The sequence below is a fragment of the Vigna radiata genome, chromosome 7 (assembly GCF_000741045.1).
Source record: "Vigna radiata var. radiata cultivar VC1973A chromosome 7, Vradiata_ver6, whole genome shotgun sequence".
In the NCBI taxonomy this organism is placed as follows: domain Eukaryota; kingdom Viridiplantae; phylum Streptophyta; class Magnoliopsida; order Fabales; family Fabaceae; genus Vigna; species Vigna radiata.
This window is the reverse complement of record NC_028357.1, coordinates 51,115,632-51,139,299: the sequence shown is the minus strand read 5'-3', so window position 1 is coordinate 51,139,299 and position 23,668 is coordinate 51,115,632. Positions and strand designations below refer to the sequence as shown.

General features: G+C 34.0%; 2 protein-coding genes and 1 non-coding gene across 6 annotated transcripts; 1 reads left to right on the top strand and 2 right to left on the bottom strand.

Moving 5' to 3' along the window:
* Nucleotides 1–91: 91 nt before the first annotated feature.
* On the bottom strand, nt 92–2,437 carry LOC106768910 (cytochrome P450 CYP736A12-like). Its single transcript, XM_014654294.2, has 2 exons — nt 1,487–2,437; nt 92–1,327 (listed from the first exon to the last, which is right to left on the bottom strand). The coding sequence occupies exons 1-2, from the start codon at nt 2,171–2,173 to the stop codon at nt 485–487; spliced, it is 1,530 nt and encodes a 509-aa protein (XP_014509780.1). The 5' UTR covers nt 2,174–2,437; the 3' UTR covers nt 92–484.
* Nucleotides 2,438–4,222: 1,785 nt separating this feature from the next.
* Nucleotides 4,223–20,843, top strand: LOC106768360 (DENN domain and WD repeat-containing protein SCD1). 4 transcript variants are annotated; one of them, XM_014653470.2, is made up of 31 exons: nt 4,223–4,664; nt 4,795–4,888; nt 5,697–5,898; nt 6,203–6,344; nt 6,441–6,541; nt 7,036–7,099; nt 8,025–8,138; nt 9,838–10,058; nt 10,661–10,715; nt 10,810–10,893; nt 11,504–11,699; nt 11,795–11,924; nt 13,087–13,129; nt 13,218–13,262; nt 13,629–13,704; nt 13,833–13,906; nt 13,990–14,040; nt 15,569–15,726; nt 15,811–15,858; nt 16,635–16,692; nt 16,801–16,884; nt 17,429–17,690; nt 17,771–17,976; nt 18,084–18,148; nt 18,240–18,363; nt 18,486–18,667; nt 18,771–18,842; nt 18,933–19,093; nt 19,165–19,206; nt 19,584–19,792; nt 20,419–20,843. In XM_014653470.2, the coding sequence occupies exons 1-31, from the start codon at nt 4,491–4,493 to the stop codon at nt 20,512–20,514; spliced, it is 3,633 nt and encodes a 1,210-aa protein (XP_014508956.1). In that variant the 5' UTR covers nt 4,223–4,490; the 3' UTR covers nt 20,515–20,843. The 4 variants fall into 4 exon arrangements, 3 of the variants coding, with proteins under 3 accessions (XP_014508956.1, XP_022639924.1, XP_014508957.1); XM_022784203.1 differs by lacking the exons at nt 4,223–4,664; nt 4,795–4,888 and having other exon boundaries at nt 5,762–5,898; nt 6,186–6,344; XR_002668913.1 differs by lacking the exons at nt 19,165–19,206; nt 19,584–19,792; nt 20,419–20,843 and having other exon boundaries at nt 4,491–4,664; nt 18,486–18,686; nt 18,933–18,989.
* A 2,194-nt stretch (nt 20,844–23,037) lies between these two features.
* Nucleotides 23,038–23,109, bottom strand: TRNAD-GUC. The gene has a single exon. It is a non-coding gene; the product is annotated as a tRNA-Asp (tRNA).
* Between the last annotated feature and the right edge of the window lie 559 nt (nt 23,110–23,668).

The window sequence follows — 23,668 nt, the reverse complement described above, 5'->3', positions numbered from 1 at the left end:
GAGAAAATTATTAGTATGAAAATGTGTAGGAACTGTAATCAATAACCAAACAAGTGAATCAGGGATGAACTCACGAAAGCAATGAATATTCAAGCATCCAAAGAAACAAGTAGAAAACGCTCAAAATGAATCCGAAAGTAGAAACATGCAAGATCACTAACCCAAAGTAAAAACCTAAGTTGCCTGGATTTGGCACGACAATCTTCAATCTTCAATCCGCTTCTATATGTTATCTAAGCTGGCTCAAGTGTTTGAAGAGCATATCTTTCTAAGCAAATATGATAACCTCTATAAGATATTCCCTTCATTCTTCTTCTATGGTTGATGGTAGCAGAATATTTCATCCATATATATTGTAAGCAACAAAAATATATTCTACAAGTGTCATATATAGTGTTATAGCAAGAGTTACAGAAGAAAAAAGTAGGACAACTAAATTATAGTCTGAAACTATATCATCCTTTATGCTAAACTAAAATAATTTTTATTCTTTGCAAAATTCCCTGTGAAAACGATTCCTGGGTACAGCAAACAAGTGCTTGACTCTTGGTATTGAGAGGCCAAATTTCTCATTCATATCCAACTCATCCGAGGTCATACCTTCTGGAAGTTCCCAACTAAAACAATGTACTAATTGAGCCACAACAAGTTTAACTGTTGCTAAGCCCAGGTTTATTCCTGGGCAGCCCCTTCGACCAAAACCAAATGGCATATATTTAAAGTCATATCCTCTGTAGTCTAAATTGTTATCGATGAATCTCTCTGGATAAAATACTTCAGCATTATCAGACCATATCTTAGAATCTCTTCCCATGGCCCATAAGTTTATTATGATTCTTGATTTTTTCTTTAAGAAATAACCCTGAACTATAGCATCCTCTGTTGACTCTCGGGGAACTAATGGTCCAGGAGGATATAATCTCAATGTCTCCTTGATCACAATATCCAAGTAATTTAACTTCACCAAATCATTTTCCTCCACTAATTTGTTCCTCCCAATCACATTATCTAGCTCATCTTGAAGCTTTTTCATCACTCTTGGATGCCTTAGGAGTTCGGATAGCGTCCACTCCACCACAGTTGCAGAAGTTTCAAATGACCCAGAAATCATATCTAAAAGTATAGCCTTGATGTTAGTTCGATCAATGACATGGCTTTGTTCATCATGAGGATCCATGGGTTGGTACATCAGCGAGAGTAATATGCCTACGAAGTCCTTATGCTGCTGCTCATTTTGTGCATTTGAACCGTCTTCATGCTCCTTTATTATCTTTTCCAACACTTGGTCAAGTGCTGTACTAATTTTCTTATAACTTCGATTCAATCCCTGATAATAAAAGCTAAATTACTTATTCACATGCAAGAGATTTTAAGTAACACTCCATTTCCTATAAATGTTTATCTTCCTTACTATTTTTGCTATGTGACATAAAATTACTGTGTGAGGAAAAGAAAATCTTACGGTTTAGGTATTTAGTATATATACCTGAAGATCCAAAGAACCAAGCCAAGGCACATAATCCGCTAAATTAAACGCACCCGTGATGTTCATCCCGTTCTGAATCAACCCCTTCAAATCAAACTCATCGTGCTTGCTACATCCCAGCACCATTTTGTACACGATATCTTCCACAACGTCGTGCACCACCATGCTAAGGTCCAACACCTCCCCTCTTGCGGCGCGCTCCTGCACCGACTTCACTGCCAGCTCCAGCTCCCGCTTCCTCAGCGGCGCGAAGGACTCAACCTTCGACGCGCTCAGAAGTTGGAGCGTGCACACTTTCCTCATTTGCCGCCAGTACGGGCCGTACTCCGAGAACACTAGTCCCTTGGAGCCGTAGCCGAAGTACTTGGACGCTTCGAGTATTGGACGGCTAGCGAAAACGACGTCGTGTGATTTGAGGAAGTGTTGGGCGGACTCGGAGGAGGAGACGATGACGGTTGGGACCTGACCCAGGCGCAGGGACATGATGGGCCCGTATTGTTGGGCCAGGGCATGGAGCGTGCGGTGCGGGAGCTTCCCCAGCATGTGGAGGTTACCGATGATCGGGAATGGTGGTGGGCCCGGCGGGTGTCTCCGGTGATCTTGGGTGTGGTTTCGACGCAGGAAGATGAAGGAGAGAATGGATGAAATTAAGAAGGTGAAAAGGAGGAGAGGGATTGAAGCATACATGGTTGGTTGATTGATGATATGATGAGGTGAAAATGAGGCTGCCCGGTGCAGCGTTGACTTTAAACTGCTCTCACCGTTCTTGGCAAAAGCTATTACTTTTGTTTCACCGGAAAAAGAAACAACAAGTGAGGAAGCGAACGAAATGAGAGACGGAAATGTGAATGAAAATGCCGGAGAAGGGAAAGAAAGAGAGACGTGACAGATGGGAAGATCGAATTAGAATGGTCAACGGATGAAAACGCAGCCCAAAGGAAAGGGAAAAAACATTCTAACTTTTGCGTATCCTTAACATCATAGAATTGTGTTAAAAAATGTCTTAATCAAAACCTCCGGTTTAAAAGAGTTTACTCCATTTTCAAATTATTCTTATTGATTAACATTTTTCAAGTGTTTCATGTGAATGTATTATAATATTAGTAAGGATTAGATATTAGTTACTGAGAATTAATATAGAATTAGTAAGGGTTTTTTTATTCATTCTATATAAAATAATGTACTTTATAATATATTGATATATATATCAATTTTATAATAAATAAATAAATTTTATATTTGTAAGAGTTTTTCTTTTTTTGGAAGTTATATGTTATAAGAACCTAAATTTTGATTTTATGACAACGTGTCATAATCATTTTTATGATTTATCATTTATATTTCCATTTCTTCGTGATGTTAACATCTTTTTTTAATCTGAATATCATTACGATTTATGATGGTTTATAATGAATTAATATCAAAGATCCATTACTAGTGAAAATATTTATTGAAAATATTTATTGTCGACTTAAATTTAAAATTTGATAATAAATTTGGATTTGTCAGTAAATTTATTTTTTTACAAAACAAGCATAACATGGTGTGAAATTTTGACTAATTTTATATCATATAAAAAAAATTATTTTAGTGTTTACTTATGGTATACATTATTTTTAATTTATTGTTAATATAAAAAAATTTCAGTTAGATTTATTATAAATACAAAATACGTTTGATTGAGTAAGAGGACTTAAAACACCTAATATATATATATATATATTTTTTAAATATAGCTGGTTCTTTTACTTTACGTTTTTCCAAAAAGCTTAAATAGTGGCATTTTTAATTTGTAAGTCACATTAGTATTACCTTTGACAAGTCGTAGGTCCTCTACTAGTTACATATTTGATTGCTTTCATCTATCATGAATGGTGAAAAAAAGAAATATATAATGTGTTGATGATAAAAACAATTTCTTCTTGTTATTTAGGTTTTGTTTGGTATTACAATTGAATTCCATTTATACATAATTTAAATATTTATTCCTACTTATAAATGTTATTATTGATGATGTGATCCTGTGTTAATGTGTTTTACGATATCACATCTTATTATATTTAGTAAACAAGCCAAAACAAATGATGACTAAATAAACTAAGTTGAACCGTTTAAAAAATAAAGTATTAGAAAAAAAAATGCCTAATTAAAGAACTGAAGATTATATTGAAACCACATATTTTTATTAAAAAATATTATAATTGATAAGGATATACGATAAGAAAAAAAATAGAACACAGCATGCTAATTATGTAATAGTATATAATATCTTTAAACGAATTTTTTTCTTAAATAATATTTTCATTTTAAATAAATTAACTAAAGTCAAATACACTTTCTTTAATAAAATATACATTTTTATTATTAATGTCTGACCATGAATAATGAAACGTATATTTAATAAATAATGAGCATTTGGGTCTAATTGAATATTTTTTTCAAAACAATTTATTTTTTTTAAAATTAATCTCTAAACATTTGCTTACAGTTTAATTTTTTATTTTATGTAAAAAAGAGTTATCTTTTTGTGTGTAATGAATGCGTGACGAAAAATAAAGAAAAATGATAAAGAAAAATACTATTAAAAGATTGTATACGTATTTTTTTCTTTTTAAATTTTTGTGATCACGTATTTTTTTTTTAATTCTTTACTTCGGTAACATTATCATTTAACAACGATATTTATTTTTACAGCAGTAAGTAATTCTAACAATTTTCTCTTCACGTTTCTTTGGCTTTCTTTGTCGACCCAAGCAATCCCAGAACTGAACGAAAAACATGCATTCTGAACGCTGCAGCACCTGGTATGCATTTGTCTACAAAGGATACAATTAGTAAACTTCCTCATTTCAGAAATCGAAGTTAAAACTCGCATTTCACATACACATTCAAATTCAATTTCTTCAATCGGCGAGACCGAGATAACCAGATCTCGAAGCGCCCCTTCTCTCTCGCTTTTCTGAGAGGGGAAAGGGGAAGTAACCATAAAAGATCGGCAAAAGAAATGTCTCGAATCTTCGAGTACTTCGTGGTGTGCGGGATCGGACCAGAGATTCGAACCATCGACGGAAGCAAAGGTTATTATGGCCCTGGTTGCATGTACCTTCCTTCTCTGCTCGATCAGTATCCTCCTCCAAATCACGCTCTCTATCCTCCTCCGCCGCCTCAGCTTTCCACAGTAAGTAACGAACGACAGAGATAGCAACTTTCGCTTACAACGATTTGGAAGTTTTCTTTACTTGTTATTATCGCGTTGTTGAATTGTATTGTTTTCAGTTTGACCTGATGCGTGTCGTTGCTGCTTTCAGTGTGTTTTACCCGCCGGCGTTGAATTCTACTCGTCAGGATTCGATTCCAACGATCCTTCCTCGTTTCCTCGGAGCTATCCGATTGTTTTGACCGGTATGGTTGTGTGCGTGCGCTGTTAAATCTTTAATTTACTTTAGTTGTTGTTTTAGTTTCTGTGGAAGTGTTTGAGGAAGTTAGACACTGTTTCTTGAAGCTTCTTGCCGAGATGGTTAACTAAGACTACCAGGTGAGCACGAGGAACGTGGTCACGGTGAATCGTAAAAATGAGATTAGAGACTGTGCTTACACTACATTGTTTTAGTACTCCAGACTGAGGTATTACTTGAGATGCTCTGTTAATTAAGGAAATGTCACAATGTACGTATGGAGAAGCGAGTGGCAATGGAGTGTGTTGTTACGGATAGAATTTTTTGGAGATTATAGAAGGAAAGTAGAGAATCTGGAATGCATTAAGGCTCCCCAATCTGTGTGTATTGAGAAAGAAGCCACATTCTGGGCACCAGAGAGAATCTGTGAACAGAGGCATGTGCAAATCTTATCCGGGGGCAAGTAGAGGTTCTTAAAATGTAGGCATTATGCTTTAGCAAAGAAAACGGAGAGAAATTGTTCCATAGTGAATGGGTACATATGATAAACCCAATATTCATCCATCACACTGTAACATCTTATAACGTGTAGTAATAAACTACCCCCTAGTTTTGACCTCAAATCTGCAAAATATTTTAACATTTCGGTTTACATTTACCTTTACTTCTTCTTTTGTTGCTTTCTCAATTCTGACATCGTATATTATGAGTTGATATTTCAATAAATTTGTATATTTGTGTTGTTTGGATCATTGTTAACTCTCTCCATGGGTATTATTTTCCAATACAATATTTAACTTAAAAATTTGATACAGAGGGTGATGGATCAAAAATCTATGTCAGCTGCATTTCTTTCCGGGATCTAGTTTGTGAGGATATTGTAGAGGCCTACCGGATACAGGCAAACTCATATGCTGACAAATGCATCTGTCTGGTTTCACGCTTGCCAAGTTTCAGCATATTAAGAAGTGCTCTGGAGGAAATATTTGCTCTCTGTTTTTCCTCGAAAGGAAGTAGGTATGTGTGCCATAGTTGCAATAACTTCTCCTGGTTTGTTATGGATCCAGCAGTTGACAATGTAACGACCTTCATCTATGTTCTGTACAGTAGATGACAAAGTATAGCCGTTTTCACCTTTTTTGAAAATCAGCACATAACTCAGTTCAATCATTTTCTCTCTTTTTAAATGAACATGTAACTGTTAGCTTTGGTATAGTTGTGCTTCATGAATGTGACTGAGGTTTTTCACAAGATTAAATGTGAAAATGCATCGTGTTCTGTTTCTGTTGGTTTTAATGTCCCAGCTCTACAATAATTTCAGCAAGCCACTATGGGATATTATAGCGCATATGGTGTCTAGTGTGCCATTGCCAACTCCTGGGAAGGAACGAGTTCTGTTTGCTATTGAAAGTTGTTTGCTTTCTGTGGAGGCTCCACCGAATGATTGGCTCCCCCATGCTGATGTATAATCTCCTAAGTCCTTTTTCTTGGGTATGTTTACTGTGTGCTTCAGCTTCATAACTCCTTAGCTGACAACTGTCCTATATTTTGTGGCGCAGATATCATTTCTGCCTATAGTGCAGTGCTTGGATGTTGACAACTTAGTGAGACTTTTTACAGCAGTGTTGCTTGAGAGAAGGATTTTGTTTCGAGCTAACAAGTATTTATCTTTCTAAGACTATTGAAGTCTGTTACTTTTTTGGTCAAGATTGGCCTCTATGGCGGCAATGTGTCTGTTCTTTGACTTCCATCTAAACTACCATAAATTTCATATTAATAACAGTTTTCACTATGAAGCCAATAGGGAACTTTACCACATATTTACAATTTCTACCTTTATTTGCTATGCTTCATATTGATAATACAATTTACATTTTTTTCCCTCCGGATATCAAATCTTTTATATTTTGGACAAGGTGAGCAGTCTGGCAGGTGCATTTGATGTAATGGTGTCAAAAAGATCCATTTTGATGTTTACTTTATCAATATTTTAGCATGAGTATTTTAGGGAAATATGATAAGGAAGGACCATTTACTGCAGGTTGATCATAATTCTCCCTCATTTGTATCTTAGTTGTCTGGTAATTTGTCATTTAGATTTTATATTAACTCAGTTTATAAAATGATTGTTTAGTCTGTATTTTACTTTGGCAGGTATTCACTTCTTACACTTGTATCAGAGGCGATTTGTCACTTAATTTACCCTTTCCGGTGGCAGGTGAGATTTACTTCAGACTTGGCATTAGTTTTTCCTATAGTTATGTACTCCATTCTTTTCACTTAAACTAGTTCAGTACTGATATTTCCACACTCAAGTGAAATTATTGCTTATGCCTTTTCTAATTCAACAATGTGAATATTGTATGATAGATAGTTAAATTCCCACCTTATCCCCTTCCTCCACCGCACCCCCTCCATTCTTAAGAAGAACTTCAACATTTGTTTTTAATTTTGAATTGTTTCAATAGATATACTTAGTAGAATTTGGTTGCTTATTATTGCATTTTTTCATGATAGATAGACTTTAGACAGTAATTTTGTTTTGAATTGCTTTTAATATTTTTATAGATAATTTTTTTCATTGTTAAGTAAGGATTTATAATATTTGGATTTTGGTGGATAATTATTTCTTATAAAAATAGTTGAAGTATGACAACTCACCTTTGTTCATCCTTTAAGAAAAAGGAAGGTAATGATTTTGACCAATTTGACCGTACTTTTGTGTAATAAACTTGAGAAATTTCACCACAAATTCAAACTTGATGAAATGATTTACTAGTATCTTTAATTACCTAAGTCATGTAATATTTTTCAAAACTCATCATAAACTTGAGAAATTTCACCACAAACTCAAACTTGATGAATTGATTTACTAGTATATTTAATTACCTAAGAAGTGTAATATTTTTCAAAACTAAATCTTATACAATTATTAGTAGTAAAGTTGCTAATCATTGTTGATTTTGATTATCATGTGATAACCCCCCATTTCTTCTGTATATTTAGCATCCTCGCTGGAAAATTTATCGTTCTGCCTGTGTGCATACCATATTTAATAACTTCTCTTGCTAATACTTAAAATATTGATGTTGACTCACTTCTAATCCCTCTTTCTTTGGGTCTTTTTTTTTTCTTTCCTCAAGCATGTATACATTCCGTTGCTGTTTTTCAGTGGAGTAGATTATATTGATGCTCCTACACCATATATGATGGGGCTGCATTCGGGTGTTGATATTTCTGCTCTGGCAATGGATGGGGTAAGTCATTCCTTTTCTTGTTCCTAGTCATTGCGATCACTTATTTTACAGAATTCCAGTTTGTAGCCAAGTTCACCTTGTATTGAGTCTTGTGAATTTCATTTAGTTTACCACTAGTTGCAATCTTTTGATTCTTCATTTGATCAAAGGTATACTGTCATAACTAATGATTTGCTATTTTGTATTGTGAACTGATGAGTTTGAAGAATACTAAGAGTAAAAGTTAGATGAATTCTTGTTTTCAGAAAAAAAGAACATTATCGTTTTTTAGGTTGCTAATTCTTATTTGGGGCTACTTTATGATACATCATATTTAATGCCCATTGGCAATAGTAATGTATTTACGAGAAAGAAAAACATATGATGTTAAAAGAGATGAATGAGGGGTCATATAGTCTGTCACACCTAAGTCTAGAATCTAAGTCTTTACATAAATATTTTGAAACATTAAAAGAGGAATTGAAGTTCTTACCCATCGTGTTTAGAGAAAGTATCAGAATGTGGCTAACTAATAGATTCTATGAGAGATTTTAGATGTTTAATTACAGCACGTAGTGTAGGTATTCCCTTTTCAATTGAAGAGGATGAAGGAATCTTGGCAGGATTTTGAACCTAAAGTTGGAAGATAAGTATTGCTTAGGGGAGTTGACATGCTAAAATAAACAATGGGGATTCTTTAGTCCCCTTCTAAATAAAATAGAACATTGAGATAGAAAGATCTGGTGATTGCAGTGGTGACGACAACAACAGTTTTAACACCAGCGATGACTGCAGCTAAAACTCTAGTGATGGTTCTGGTGAAAACTTAGGCAGATGGTGACTGCTCCAGTAGATGGCAGTGGCTAGGTGCAACACTGACAGAACCACGAGTTGGGTGCTCTTCAGGCAACTCCCATAAATAAGGGAAATGTGTGCACTTCAAGAACCTAAAAAAAAACTGTAACTAAGACGGTAAAGAAGAAATGCAGAACCATACCAACTCGAAAAGATTAATCTGAAAGGAAAAATATTTTTGTTTAATTTTATTTTTTTGAAATAGTACATTAGCCTATATACATAGAGAGAACTCTAACCCTATAGTAATTACAATGATCTCTAAAATATTTTAGGAGCTTCTAACAGCTTCTAGTAGTAAACCTAATATCCTACTAACAACCTCTAACAATCTGGCCACCATGTGAACCTCCTACTGGTGGTTTGTTGGATTTTTCCGAAGCAATCAGGCTGTGGGCTGCCATGCAAAGGACACATTAAAACAGTATCATATTCTTGATCTTGCTTATGATCCCGACTCTTGCTTCTTTATAGTTGGTGAAGTATTTTTTAAGTTGGCCTGCCAAGTAACACCTTACTTTGGTAGCTTCTCAATTGATATAAGGTGTTACTTAGAAGTGCAACTTCTTATTTTATTTGATTTTTGTGGCTTTGTTTTGTTAATTTAGAGGTCAGAATGCATGTGAAGTATTCCATTTGTTTCAAATGAATGTTTAGCTTTGATAATAATTGTGAAAATAGTGAAAAATTAGGGATAAGATTAATTCTCCTTGTGTAGAAAATACACATAATGTAATGTAATTATAATGAAGAACCATACAGGGAAATATGGGCTAAGCCCAAATACACATAATATTGTAACTAATAATATCTAATGATATTTTAATAATATCTAACAATAATGTTGTATTTTAACCTTTTGTAGGTTGTTGTTGTGGATCTTGAGTATAATCTCATTACTACCTCAGAAGAAATTCCTCCTATTCCTGAGCCAGAATTCAGCATTTTGCGTGGTGAAATTATGAAGCTAATATATCCTAATGTAATTGGAATTGATGAGATGAAGTCTGGAATATACCGTCTATCTGAACATGATTCTAAACTTAGGGGTAAGCTATGGGGAGAGGACCATGACCTTCAGCTAAGGTGATGTTTTGATGCTAGAGTATTTACTGTTTTGCATGAGTTGCATATTTATTATCCTTGCCATATCTTTGAATTTAGTCTTAATCGAACCTTTTGTTACTCTATTTTTGTTGAAATTCAAATTTGGTCTCAAGTGTTTTTATGTAAACTTAACATTCAAATTTTAATGGAAATGCTGACTTTACACTCTAGTGCATTTTCATACCAGCATATGTGTTAAATATTGAACACCATTTTAATGGACAGGTCAAAATTTCAAAATTAAAATAGCAGGTGATGAAATTCTTAAAAAAAGAATGGCAGGATTACATTCAAATTTCAGTGATAGTAGAGAACCAAAGATACAACTAAGCTTTGAATTTTTGTAATTCAGCAAAAAGATGTAACTGGACTAATAAATTGATGGTTGATTTGAGCCTTCTATTGAATTCGATGTGGCTAATCCTCTAAATGAAATCCATCTTCAAAAAGCCTTTAACAATTATGAGCGTAACTAATAAGTTTTTCTGTGGGCAATACATTCGGTAGCGCACTAGACATGTTGGTTGCACATAATTAATCTCTTGTCTGATGTGTTTTTTTTGTCCTTGTGTTTTGTACAGGATGATATTCCTTAAGTTTTTTGCAACACTTTTAAGCGGATATCGCAATTTCTTAGTATGACTTTTTCTTTGCTGCTTCAGATATTTATTTTTTCAATAATCTACCATAGCACAACATTGTTATGAGCTTTGAATTTGTTTGATATCAGGAAAATAGTGCAACTCAAGTCTTCAACACTCAAGCTTTTTTGAAGAAGCGCTCGCGATCTACTAACCAACCACCAGAGCCCATGGTAAATTTTGGATTGTGTTCTCCAATTAGCATTAATGGCAAGTAACAATGGCTTAAATGATCCTAATTGTGATTAGAATTCTTTACTGATTATGATAGTTTGATATAGTCTCATGATGTATTGCATTGAGCATTTGCAAACTTGAGCATGGATGGTCTTTATTTTGTTAAATTAATTTTGGTTGAAAGTGAGATGACCCATGTTTGGTAAATTTAATATAAAGGGTGAGGTTTTAGTAAAACACTAAATCTTAGTATGATATTCTCAACATAGTGCAAATGCTACCATTTTTTTTTTTACATTTATTTGCAAATATTATTCAGAGGTCTCACATCACCTACCTCCTTGGGTTCAGCAACTATGCGTAATGCCAATTGATTTTAAGATGGAATATAATTTGTGTTTTCATAATCATGTTTAAAAGCATCCAACCCATGTTTGGAAGCATCCAATACTTTTTCCATGCATTACGATAGATGTAATATTAACAATTCCACCATGTAGCAGATAGATTCTCTTTTCCTGAATTATGACTGGAATGCTAATTTATTTGTCATATCAGTGTAGACTTTCTCTTCCTTTATAGTAATTCCAAATTTGATTTTTACAGATAGCTCAGTTCCTCGACTCTCATGGCTTCTTGGATTATTTGGAAAGAGGAGTAGGTTCTGATGAAAACAACAATAATCTGCTTGACAAGCTGCAAGATGCAATTGGAAGGGGTCAAAATCCTATGTCAATTCTTCCTTCATCCCCAGTAGAAACTGAGATTTTAACAGTATCAGATTCTGATATTGGAATATCAGGTGACATGAATGACTTATAAACAAGGTTCTAGCTAAATGATTTTGTTGTGAATACCTGCTAAACTGCATATGGTCATAACTATTTGTTTCTTCAGGATCTGGGGCCAAATACACTTATGATAAATTCCCTGTAAATATCAGAACAGATGACCAAGAAGAAAAGAGGAAACAGACTCTTGCAGCAGTTAGTAACGCCTTTGAGTACTCAGGAAGACATGCTCCAAGGTAAATGCAAGCAATTATGAAACGGGTAAACGATGTTTTAAGTTTATCATTATTTCTATATCAGTGCCAGGACTGCAAATCCTTTTCAGTCATTTCAAAAAGTCTTTTCTAAATGGAACATCTCCCAATATGCCAAATCTTTGCATACACATAAGGATCCCTTATCCATACGACAAATTTCATAAAGGTATATGTATTACCTTATGTTTCATAAAGGCAAGGAAGCTTGGGACTTTATTTATATAGATTGCCTCAATTTTTATTGGTGTCATCCAAATCAATTTTGACATAAATTGTAGTGCCAAAGGTTTTTGGCTCTTTTTACATCATTATTTTTTGATAAAAGAACAATGTTTGCAGAGGAAAAAGTTTGGAGTAGGAGGATGCTTTATCTTTCTAGAAGCCAAACATAGCATAATTCATAAACTAGAAAATCTCTTCAACTAAGTGAAATTTGGCTGTCTCTTTTCATGTCCAATAATGAAATATATGTAACTAGCATGTACTAATTACTATTAGTATTATAATTGTGTAAATATGAGTGACTAAGACCATTTTATCCCACCAAAGAGGTAATGGCTTGAACAATCTAGTGTCCCTCTCCAGTCATAGTCCATAGGTTAAATAATAGCTTATGTTCTAAAAAGTGACCTACACCTAAAAAATTCAAAAAACTTATATACTAGAAAAATTCACAAATCTATTAGAAATATTTTAGAGCCCTCAATTTGGTCCTCCAAAGCCATAGTCACCACATTAGTCCTTGAAAAGCTCCAATAAGTCTTTTATTCTGTGTCCCCATTTTAGGCCCTCTTAACAACAAATATAATGTCATTTTTATGTGTGAGGGATTGATGTGGTTATCAATTGTTTTGGGTGACAATTTTTGATGGGCTAATAAGATGANTGTTGATTTAAATCTTTGAAAGGCTAATTTAGTTCCAAGAATTTTGTGAAGGACTAATGTGGTGAGTGGTGATGCATATAACCTGTTATTTGGTAATTGGGTGGGATGGAATTTGGTTTTTGACATGCAATACTTTCTGCTTTATTATATATATTTATATTGAATAAACTGATTGCCAGGCTTGCTTGTATGGTTTAACTTTTCTTCTTTCTCTGCTTTTTTCTCTATCTTACTATTCCTTTCTGTGTTGACCAGTAAGGATCCTTTAGCAGATACTCTTAGTCCACTTGAGAGAGCTGTAAGTTAAAACCAATAGGACATTACTGCTTCTTGTGTCAACATACAGATTTAAGTGGTCCCTAAAATTATTGATTTATTTGTTTCAGGCTGAAAGGGACCGCATGGTGCTAGATATTAAGGTTAAGCTGCAGGTAGCCTCTTTGATCCTTTTATATTTATTACTTTGGGTGTGTATGTGTTCTGATAATGGAAATAAAAGGAAGCTGCTATACAAGAGTAAATAGACAAGTACTTAATTATTTGTAATACCGGCTATTACTTAGAAACTCATATAGTTGGGGGTGAGTAAGTGTCTGTATGCAATCCTACGGACTGTAAATTGTGCCCCTATCTGCTATCTCTAGCTCACAATGGGGTGGGATGGGAGGGGGCTTGTTGGGTAATGCTTCATATATGATGTTTATTTCTATTCTGTACCATTTCTATTTTGTTTTAATTCTATCATGTCATAAAAAAAGGGCAATCTATTTCTCTACATTGTCTTTTGCATAACACAGGGTTTATGGCTGCGGCTTCTTAAACTGGGAGCGACAGATGATCCTCTCTCGTCTTTTGAATATGGAACAATACTTGGTATTGTGTTATGACACATCTATTTCTTGTTAATACTTGTAGAGAGAATATGTTGTTTGTTGACAGACAAATGACTATTGGAAATCTGGAGAGCCTGCCAAAAAGTGATTGTGTGGTTGGTTTTGCAGCTTTGATTGAATCTGATGCAGAAGGGATTGGTGGTAGTGGATTTGTTGAATGTATAAGGGAGCATATACATTCGGTTAGAAGCTTTAGCTCACACTGATAGTTATTTATAATTCTGGAATCTGGTACATTGAATCTTATGCTGGATCTTTTTACTAGGGTTGGGACTGTCATCTCACTGAAGAACAGTTTATTGCGGTGAAAGAATTGGTAAAAGATGTTATTCAATTTTGTATTTAACTTTTTAATCTGTCATGTGTTTACACTTGTTGAGAAGAAATATTTGGAATTTATTGAATCTACAAGTGACATTTGTTCGTGTAGCAATCTTGATATGCTGCCAAGCAAACTTGAGGTGACTTTTCAACTTGAGTATCATGCCAACCTTCTCGATTAACATAACCAACCTGTTGCCTAATATTCTGCCAACTTAATGTGGCAACAACATTTTGCTTTTCACTCTTCCATGATATAAGGTTATCTCCCACAAAGATATAGTGTATTGAGTACGACCACTTGGAAAGCTGCCTTTATTACCCTGTAAGCTGTCTTAGTTGCAACCTTTGGCAGCAACCTTAATTGCAGCTTTAAGAGTGATGGTTTAGTTTCACATTGAGTGGAAATATGATCTATCAAGTTTGGACAGTCCTCAGCTTGGAAACTGGTCTTGAGAGGTTAAAGTTTTCCCTAGGACCAATTTCCAACTCTCTTTTAAATCAGTTCTTTAAAACCTTGCAATCTGAATGTTGGCCACCTACATTTGCCGCACTCTAGGGCAATAGCCTTGGGAGTGAGAGGGATTGTTGGAGAGTTGGCTTAATTGTGGTCACTCCTAACCTGCATTAGCTGCAACCTCAAGGGTGGTGGTTTAGTCCCATATCAGCTAGAGACGACTTAAATAGAGCTTTCAAATCTAGAACAATCCTCATTTTAGAAGTTAGTTTTGTGGGACATGTTAAACTATAGGAAAAAGAAAGGTATTGAGTCCAGACCATGTGTTTCTAAGAGAACATAAATACTTTATTTTATTTATATTGAGAAAAAAGAAACAATGCAATAAATAGAGGACATTTGATATCCTCAAGTGATAAAGATGTGATATGAGAATAAATAAAAACGTTCATAATTTTACATATATAATCTAGATATTCTTGATTATATAGGATCTGCACAATATTTCTATAATTATAATAACGTCCTCAGATTGGAGCATCCGAGTCACATGTGCCCAATTTGCTGTAAAGATAACCAATCCTTGATCTTTTTAAAGACTTGATAAATATGTTAGCCAACTTTTTAATGGGGAAAGTAATCTTACCTTAGAAAGATTATTGTTCATTTCCTCTCGTTAGAAGCATTAAATTAAGAGAAAATGAAGGGCGAGACTAAGGAATAACTCTGAATGTTATTCTAGGAATAACTCGGTCCTTTCTCTCTACCTACATATGTGTGTGTCTACACACACACACACCATATATAGTATATAGAGAGAGTTTCTCTATTGTTGTAAATTGTATGTTGAATCGCACATGTAAATTCTTTATTTTTAATCATTCATAGGAAAACCTAATAATGGAGAATATTCATAATTATCACTTGTACAAATTTCCCTAATTACTATGATCAAATCTTATTTTTTACATATATAATATTTCCTTTAACTTCTATTTGAGTAAAAGTTCTCTTTTTAGAGTAAAAGTTTAACTTTCTTGTCTCTTTTTGAATTTGTTTATTTCAGCTTAAAACAGCTATCAATCGAGCAACATCAAGAAATGACCTGTTGACGATTAGAGATGCTCTTGAAGTTTCATCTGATATGTATAAGAAAGATAATAACAATGTGCCAGACTATTGCCAACGTCACCTTATCTCTTTACCTATTTGGGAGGAATTACGGTATGTATTACATGTATTATTTCTTCATGATTTCATTATCTGGAGTTTTTTATGTTCAACTTGGTTCATGCACATCCCCTGCAGATTTTGGGAAGGATATTTTGACTATTTAATGGAGCAATCTTCAAACAAGTAAGGATTAGGTTTTCTTGGATTTAGTTTTCCTTTGATTTTCTGCACTTTCTCTTTATAAACATATTCTCACTCTCTACCCTATAGTATCTTTTTGGTGCTAATAGCTATCTTCTTTTATCCACCTAATATCTTTTTGCTAGGGTAGCTATTCTTAGTATGATAACTCTTAAAAGAGACGAGAAAAGGATTTCCTTATAAGGATAGGATTACATCAAGGCACTTATATGAGTTGTGACCTTTTTAATTTTGTCATGAATAGTGTGTGTTGTACATTGTATTGATTTTAGAGATATAAGAAGACATTGGAAAGATTGTTAGATCAAGAAGAGTCTATACATTAAGGGATAATTTGGTAGGCTTCATTTACAACTTGTATAACTTGCGCATAAACTGTAACTTAATTCAAAATCAACTTGCAAAGAGAGGATTCTCCAAGCCGTCCAAGGGCTGCGTTCATATGATAACATGCCATGGGGGAAAACATGGAGGCGTGTGCAACTTTAGATTACCCCAATCTTCCAAGGTTTCCCATGACAAGGAGTTGCTCCTACTAGTGCAGTCTTCAGTCTTGTAGCGACAACAACTTATTAACACCATAACAATGCTACAAAAACAAACTTAAAAGAGGAAAGTGAATAGATATTTATTTAAGATATAAATTGATGTTTTTTTAGCCTAGTAATATCAAAGATATTATACTACAATAGCATCAATGATTGCAACAAAACTAATGTTGTGCAAGTAGGTGCTTATTGATTTGCATTTTTTGCCAGGTCTGCCAACTATGCATCTTTGGTAACAGCTCAGCTTGTTGTGTTGACATCACACATGGTATTGTTTTGGCTATTTATGTGCTTGAATTTCCTTGTTACCTTTTGTAATTTCATTAAAGTCTTTTTGTGCTTTTAATACCGAGCCTCTTTTGCCTGCATGATGAAGGCTGGACTGGGACTTCCTGATAATGATGCTTGGTACATGATTGAAACAATTGCGGAAAGGAACAGCATTGGATCCAAGCAATTTGTAAGTTGATGATATTTGGGTGTTTGGAACAGTCCAAGTGATGAAATTACAAGACACTATAATTTTGGAAATGTTAAAGTGATATTTAAGAAAGGAGTAGAGACAGATAACAGGCTTCAGGATATTTTGAATATTTTTATCTTAAAAGTGAGGTATTTATGCTACAGGGTGTTGAGACCATAGAAAAACTTTATGAACTAAACTGGAGTAAATTACGTTGACTTATTTTGAGGCATACAGAATAGATGAAAGCAACCTGTTTGCTTTCATATCATGCAAAACCACCCTTGTTATTGTTTTTAAGTGGGTTGAGAATTTTTGACAATACTCATGGGAGATTACTGTTGTATGAAAAAATCCAATAAACTCGTTTGTTGTATATTTGATAATGTAGACTTGCACAAAGAAATTGTCATCTACCCCCTCCCCAATTTGAGTGAGTTCTTTCCTTTGTTTCTGTATTATTATTATATATATGTCTAGATTTTATGTGTTATAAAATTTGAGCTCTGATAATGAATTATTCCTTATATGATTGATTCAGATAAAAATCAGAGGGTTCTTATCTCATATCCAGCAATTACGAAATGGATACTGGGGAATCTCCTCAGCAAAGGCACAGTCTGTGTTATCACTTGGAATAACATCCCCACATCCTAAAGACGCGAAAGATGAGAACCAACAACCCACTGAGGCAACAGGTGTTGGTAGAAGCTGGGTGCAGAGTATGTTTACCAGAAATCCAACAATTAGATCCAGCTCATTTAGTCGTGTTCGTAAATGGACGACTGATGGAAGCAACTCTGGTACTTAACGAACTGCCACTATCATTAAGTTTTAATTCTTGAATAAGATGTCAGAATCACTTTGCTCTTCCACTTAATAGTTCAAGCTTCAAATGATAATGGGACACCTCGCAAACAAGATCTGTTGAGTGGTGGCCAAAAAAAGCTTCAAACCAATGTTCGCACACTTAGGGGTCATAATGGTGCAATTACTGCTCTCCATTGTGTTACGAAAAGAGAAGTGTGGGATTTGGTGGGTGACCGGGAGGATGCTGGTTTCTTTATTAGTGGAAGCACAGATTGCTCAGTAAGTTTCAATATTTATGATGTGGAAATATGGAATTACCTGTTGACAAGATGTTTCATTGCCGTCCAAATGGAAGAGTTGATATGCTGGGCATGTGCAAATTTCAGGTTAAGATATGGGATCCTAGTCTTCGTGGTTCTGAACTCAGGGCAACTTTAAAAGGCCATGCTAGGTTCTCTCTCACTTGTTAAATTTCATGTATGGTTTGTCGACTTATTTGAAGTAGTAACAATGTGCACCGTTCCTTCTGTCTTTAAATGTAGAACTGTCCGGGCCATAAGTTCAGACAGGGGGAAGGTGGTGTCAGGATCTGATGATCACTCTGTTTTGGTGTGGGATAAGCAAACAACTCAACTACTAGAAGAGCTTAATGGCCATGATGGACCGGTATTTTTATTTAAAATTATTTTAGTTTGTTCTACTACAGAAAGTATATGTGATGTAAATTATTTATTGATATACAAAATGGAGCGTTGAAACTTAATTCAGACAACCAACCAATGATGTAGGTCAGCTGTGTGCGCACGCTCTCAGGTGAACGGGTGTTAACTGCATCCCATGATGGCACTGTGAAGATGTGGGATGTAAGAACTGATAGATGTGTTGCAACTGTTGGTCGTTGCTCTAGTGCTGTTCTATGCATGGAATATGATGACAATGTGGGAGTGTTGGCTGCTGGTGGAAGAGACGTGTATGTTAAAAAAAAAAATGTTGGAGTCCAGGATTTCCTTGTGCAATTCAGTTATTTGCCATAAATTGTTTATGTAATGTTTGACCTGCTGCTTCCACTGCAGGGTTGCTAACATATGGGACATCCGTGCTAGTAGGCAGATGCATAAACTTTCAGGACACACACAATGGATACGGTAAACAAGAGAAACTCGTATTCCTACTATTCTACTGCTGTATTTCTTACAAAAATTAAATTCATGGCCCTATACACAAAAAAAATGCAGGTCTATAAGAATGGTTGGTGACACTGTGATTACCGGTAGTGATGATTGGACGGCAAGAATGTGGTCTGTTAACCGAGGAACCTGTGATGCTGTCTTAGCTTGCCATGCAGGGCCAATATTATGTGTTGAATATTCCTCTTTAGACAGAGGAATAATTACAGGTGCGTCTTCCCCAATTTTTTCTTGAGCTTTTATCTAGAAGTTCTTACTAAAATGTTAAATTTAATTTCAGGTTCCACTGATGGCCTGCTACGTTTTTGGGAAAACGATGATGGTATGGCAGTCCCTTCATTGTTACGATGTATTTTCATTCTTGACATTTAACTTCTGTTTGATTTGGGTAAATACAAACTATTGAAAGTTGCCATTGCCGAAGAAGCACCATGTCAGAGTTTTCCTTGGAGTAGCTTCCTCTGCAAATATTCATTAAACTAAATGTCTCATTTTTAATTCTGCCATTGTATTTCTGCTCCACGTATGTGGTGTCTGAATATTAGCACAAGTTAAAGGAAATCCTTTTCATAACAAATGCATAAGAAGCCTGTGTCATATGGTAAAATGTTTCAGAGGTGGTGTCATACCATGCTAATCTTCTCTGCAAAGTCAGACGGCATCGGAGATTTCCTACTAACATACTAATTGGATATACAGGAGGCATACGGTGTGCAAAAAATGTAACAATTCACAATGCTGCCATATTATCGGTCAATGCTGGGGAGCACTGGCTAGGGATTGGAGCAGCTGATAATTCTTTGTCGCTTTTTCATCGGCCCCAAGAAAGACTAGGTGGTTTTTCTGGTGCTGGGCCCAAGATGGCTGGTTGGCAGCTTTACAGAACACCTCAGAAAACAGTTGCTATGGTATATAGTTTATTTACCTCCTTTGCTCATATAATTCCAAGGATATATGTTATATTGCTGTTCCATGAACCCAAAATACTTATTGTTCAATACTAAGTTCTGTTTTATATGGTGATGAATTTCAAGATAATTGTTCCGTTATGATATTCTATTCCTCCAAGATAAACTTTATTCCCTGGATTAAACACAAATTTCCTTCATGGAACTTCTATTGGTATCATTACTACCGTTCCTGTTATTTCTTGGAGGTGTTATTAATCTGAGACAAATAATTAGTTTTCGAGAACTTGCCTAAGGAAGCTCGTTTTTTTCTTCGAGATAAATAACTACACAGCATGGAAATTTAAAAATTAATAATCTTTAAATTTCTTTTGGCTAAATTTCAAAATATATTGTTTTTTTCTTTATGAAACTTTGTCATGCAGTGACAACTCTTTTCACTATTGAATTATGGCTTACTGAGAATTATTGTTGATTATTTTAATTGGCATCGGTTACTTGATAAGTGTTTTTGTCAGCTAAGGTGCATATGTAGCTGGAGAATGTTATTGTATGCCTGTTGTTATCTCCATTTGTTATTGGTTGCTTTCCTGGGTTGATTTTGTTCGTATTATTATGACATCCAGGTGAGATGTGTTGCTTCAGACTTAGAAAGGAAACGGATATGCAGCGGCGGTCGCAATGGGCTTCTAAGGCTGTGGGATGCAACCATTAATATTTGAGCTTGTTCAATTAATGCATGTTCACGATTGTAAATTGTAATAATTTTATAGGTGAAATTCCCTCCAACATTTTGTTTTTTTCCCTTGGTAAATATAATGTGCAAGATATGTATGATAGTCCAAGTTGTGACTACTTGTAATTTTGTGGTTTAGTGGTTGTTGCACCCTGAATTTACATACTGCGACGAAGAGCAAATTTTGTGAGTTTAGATTTAGCAATATCTGTCACTAAGACTGTAATTGATTTCACAACGTTATGTTTGCTTCTAGATAACAACATTCAAGGCATGCCTGATGGTTAATCGGAAATCTGTTATAAAACAAACCAATAATGACACTTACACTTCGAAAACCTAACGGTTTACGGAGTTTCATGTAAACTTTTGTAACGTGCATGACTTTCATTGGTTTTGATGATAAGTACGTGTTCTTAGATATTCTTAGAATTTTTTCATTTTAAACTTATGGTAGACGTGACATGATAAATTGAAATTTCAAAGTCTATTAATCATTTGTCAATATTGCTAAAAAACTAAATTCATGTACCTAAAAGCAGTGGAAAACATTTTATAAAAAACACTTCTAAACATAATAAGTTGAAACTTACTATAAAAGAAATTAAGAGTTATCTTATATGGTATAGTATCTTACCATTTACATTTATATTAAATCTTACTTTATAATATAAGAGAAATCAACTACTCCACATGTTGATTATCTTATATTAAAGTATAAGAATATTTAAATTCAATTTATTCACAAATTTCCATACACTTTCTTCCTCTTCCTCTAAATGATTAAGAAATAATTGGTAAAGAAAAAGTTCTATAAAATCACTTTCCGATCAAATATGCCTGAAGCAAGCTAGCTGAAAATATGTTCACTATTTAGAACAAAACTCATGATTTTTTGTGTACAACGAATTTTAGATTTCTAGAAATGCAATTTACCTTTACTCATACACACCGTCAAATTGTTAGTCTGTAAAATGGTTTGATATATGAGTACAACGAATTCTACATTTCTAGAAATGCAAAAAAAAAAAAAAAAAAAACTCTATATTTATCTCTACTCTCAAACAAACTAATACATATTTTCAAACTTGTAGACTACAAAGTGATTTGATATGTGGAGGGAAATTCTTTCATATTCATTATTGTGCACACATATTGAATTTAATTGTTTGAGAATGATTAAAGGTGCTTAGCAATGCTTTAAATCAAATTAAAAATACCATCAAATATGTTAGGAGTTTGGAGACTAAAATGCTAAAATTCAAACAATACCTTTAAAAGTTAACTAATGTTGATACATTACGTGGGTCGTCTCTCGATGTCCTCACACGAGAAAAGTCAACATAATTGTTGAAATATTGACGTATTTTTAGGAGCTTGTTATTGGTTGATGAATCTTACAAATATTTCCCTTCATAGGAAGAGTGGGAGAGGGTTGAAAATTATCAAAACTTCTTATTGCTTTTTATGATCCACAATCTTAATTTTTGTCAAGCAAGCTATCCACCTTCAATTTGTATTTTTTACAAGTTTAAAAGATTCAATGTTTGTTCATTGAGAATGTGAATAATGGGAATGAAGTCACAAAATATGGCTGAATTGAAATTTGAAAAAAATTAGAATGAATATTGTGCTTACTTTTAGAGCAATTTTAGACTCAAGAATAAAATTTTTGCTTTTTACTTTAAAAAAAATTGATCCACTTACTTGGGAACCAAAATTGAAAAAAAAAACAAGAAAAAATTGCATAAGCTACTTGCTTAATATAATAGTAAAAGTGTGTCAACATCATCAAATGTTTTAAAGCAAACATGGACAATCTTCATCCTTATCCGCTTCTCAATGAAGCTTTTCTTCTTTTTTTTATGTAAGTTGATTGTTTATTTATTTTCTACTTCAACTTTTGTTGTTGCAATTGTTCATTATGCATTTTAAAAACTTATTATATCATAATAGGAATTAAAAGAGTGCAAGTATCAATCTCAAAGGAACCAACTTGACACATATTTGGATGATAGATTTTGATATTTTAAAGCACATGGATGTCTTAGAGTGATGGAAAAATAATAGTGAAGGATTTTTTTTTTCTATCTTTAACTGTTAAAGACCTATTAAGGATTCCACTATATATAACCACTTTTTGTTTGAGAATGTGAAAGCAGTTATTTGCACTTCTAGTTGGAAACATAAATTTCTTGTTGAAATTAATTATTTGACTTTGCTTAATACTAATTTTTATTGTATTATTTTTATTGTAAATTCATAGTTATTGTAATACTAATTTTATTAATATTTGTTGTCCTTCTATTGTTGCTGAAGTATGTGGCAAACGTGAAATATCTAAAAAAATTTATAAATTCATTATCCTGAATGAAATGCATGCCAACATATGGGTCAGCCTGTGGGCCTGTAAGTCATAAGAAATGCAGGACGGGTCATAGTTTTCAGCCCGTTTCCACGGGTGGACCAACCTGATTCGCATCGAAGAAAAAAAAGCAAAGCAAAACGACGCCGTTGCCGGGGATCGAACCCGGGTCACCCGCGTGACAGGCGGGAATACTCACCACTATACTACAACGACTTGATGACTTTAAAGGTTTAATATATTATATCTAACTGTTTTATTATACATAAGTGTTCTTCATTTTTATGTTTCTAGGGTGTTTATGGAATATGCATTGAGTAAAAGAAAGATTTATACATCACAGAAAAGAGTGATGAATATTTACTAGTTAATATTATCCACGTAAATAGTTAAATTTGAAATATAAAAAACTGGGTAATTTGAAAAGTTTGCAATCAAATTAAATATGTTATACAAAGTAAAATGTGTCGCACTCATACGGAAGAAATAAAAATAAGAAAAGAATAATACTATAACGATTATGAATGATAATATATTTTTTATGACGATAAATAAGCTGTAAATAATATCGAGGGAGAAATATCAAAAACAAAATATGTAAAAAAGGCAATATATATGTTGTACAATACTGTATATGGTAAAACTTAGTGTACAGTATGATATCTCGGCCGAGCGGTTATGATATATCTTATTAAAGATATAAAATAATCAAAGGATAATCAAGAATATCTTATTAAAGATATTTAGCAACTAACCAGATTTTCAGGTAAGTCTG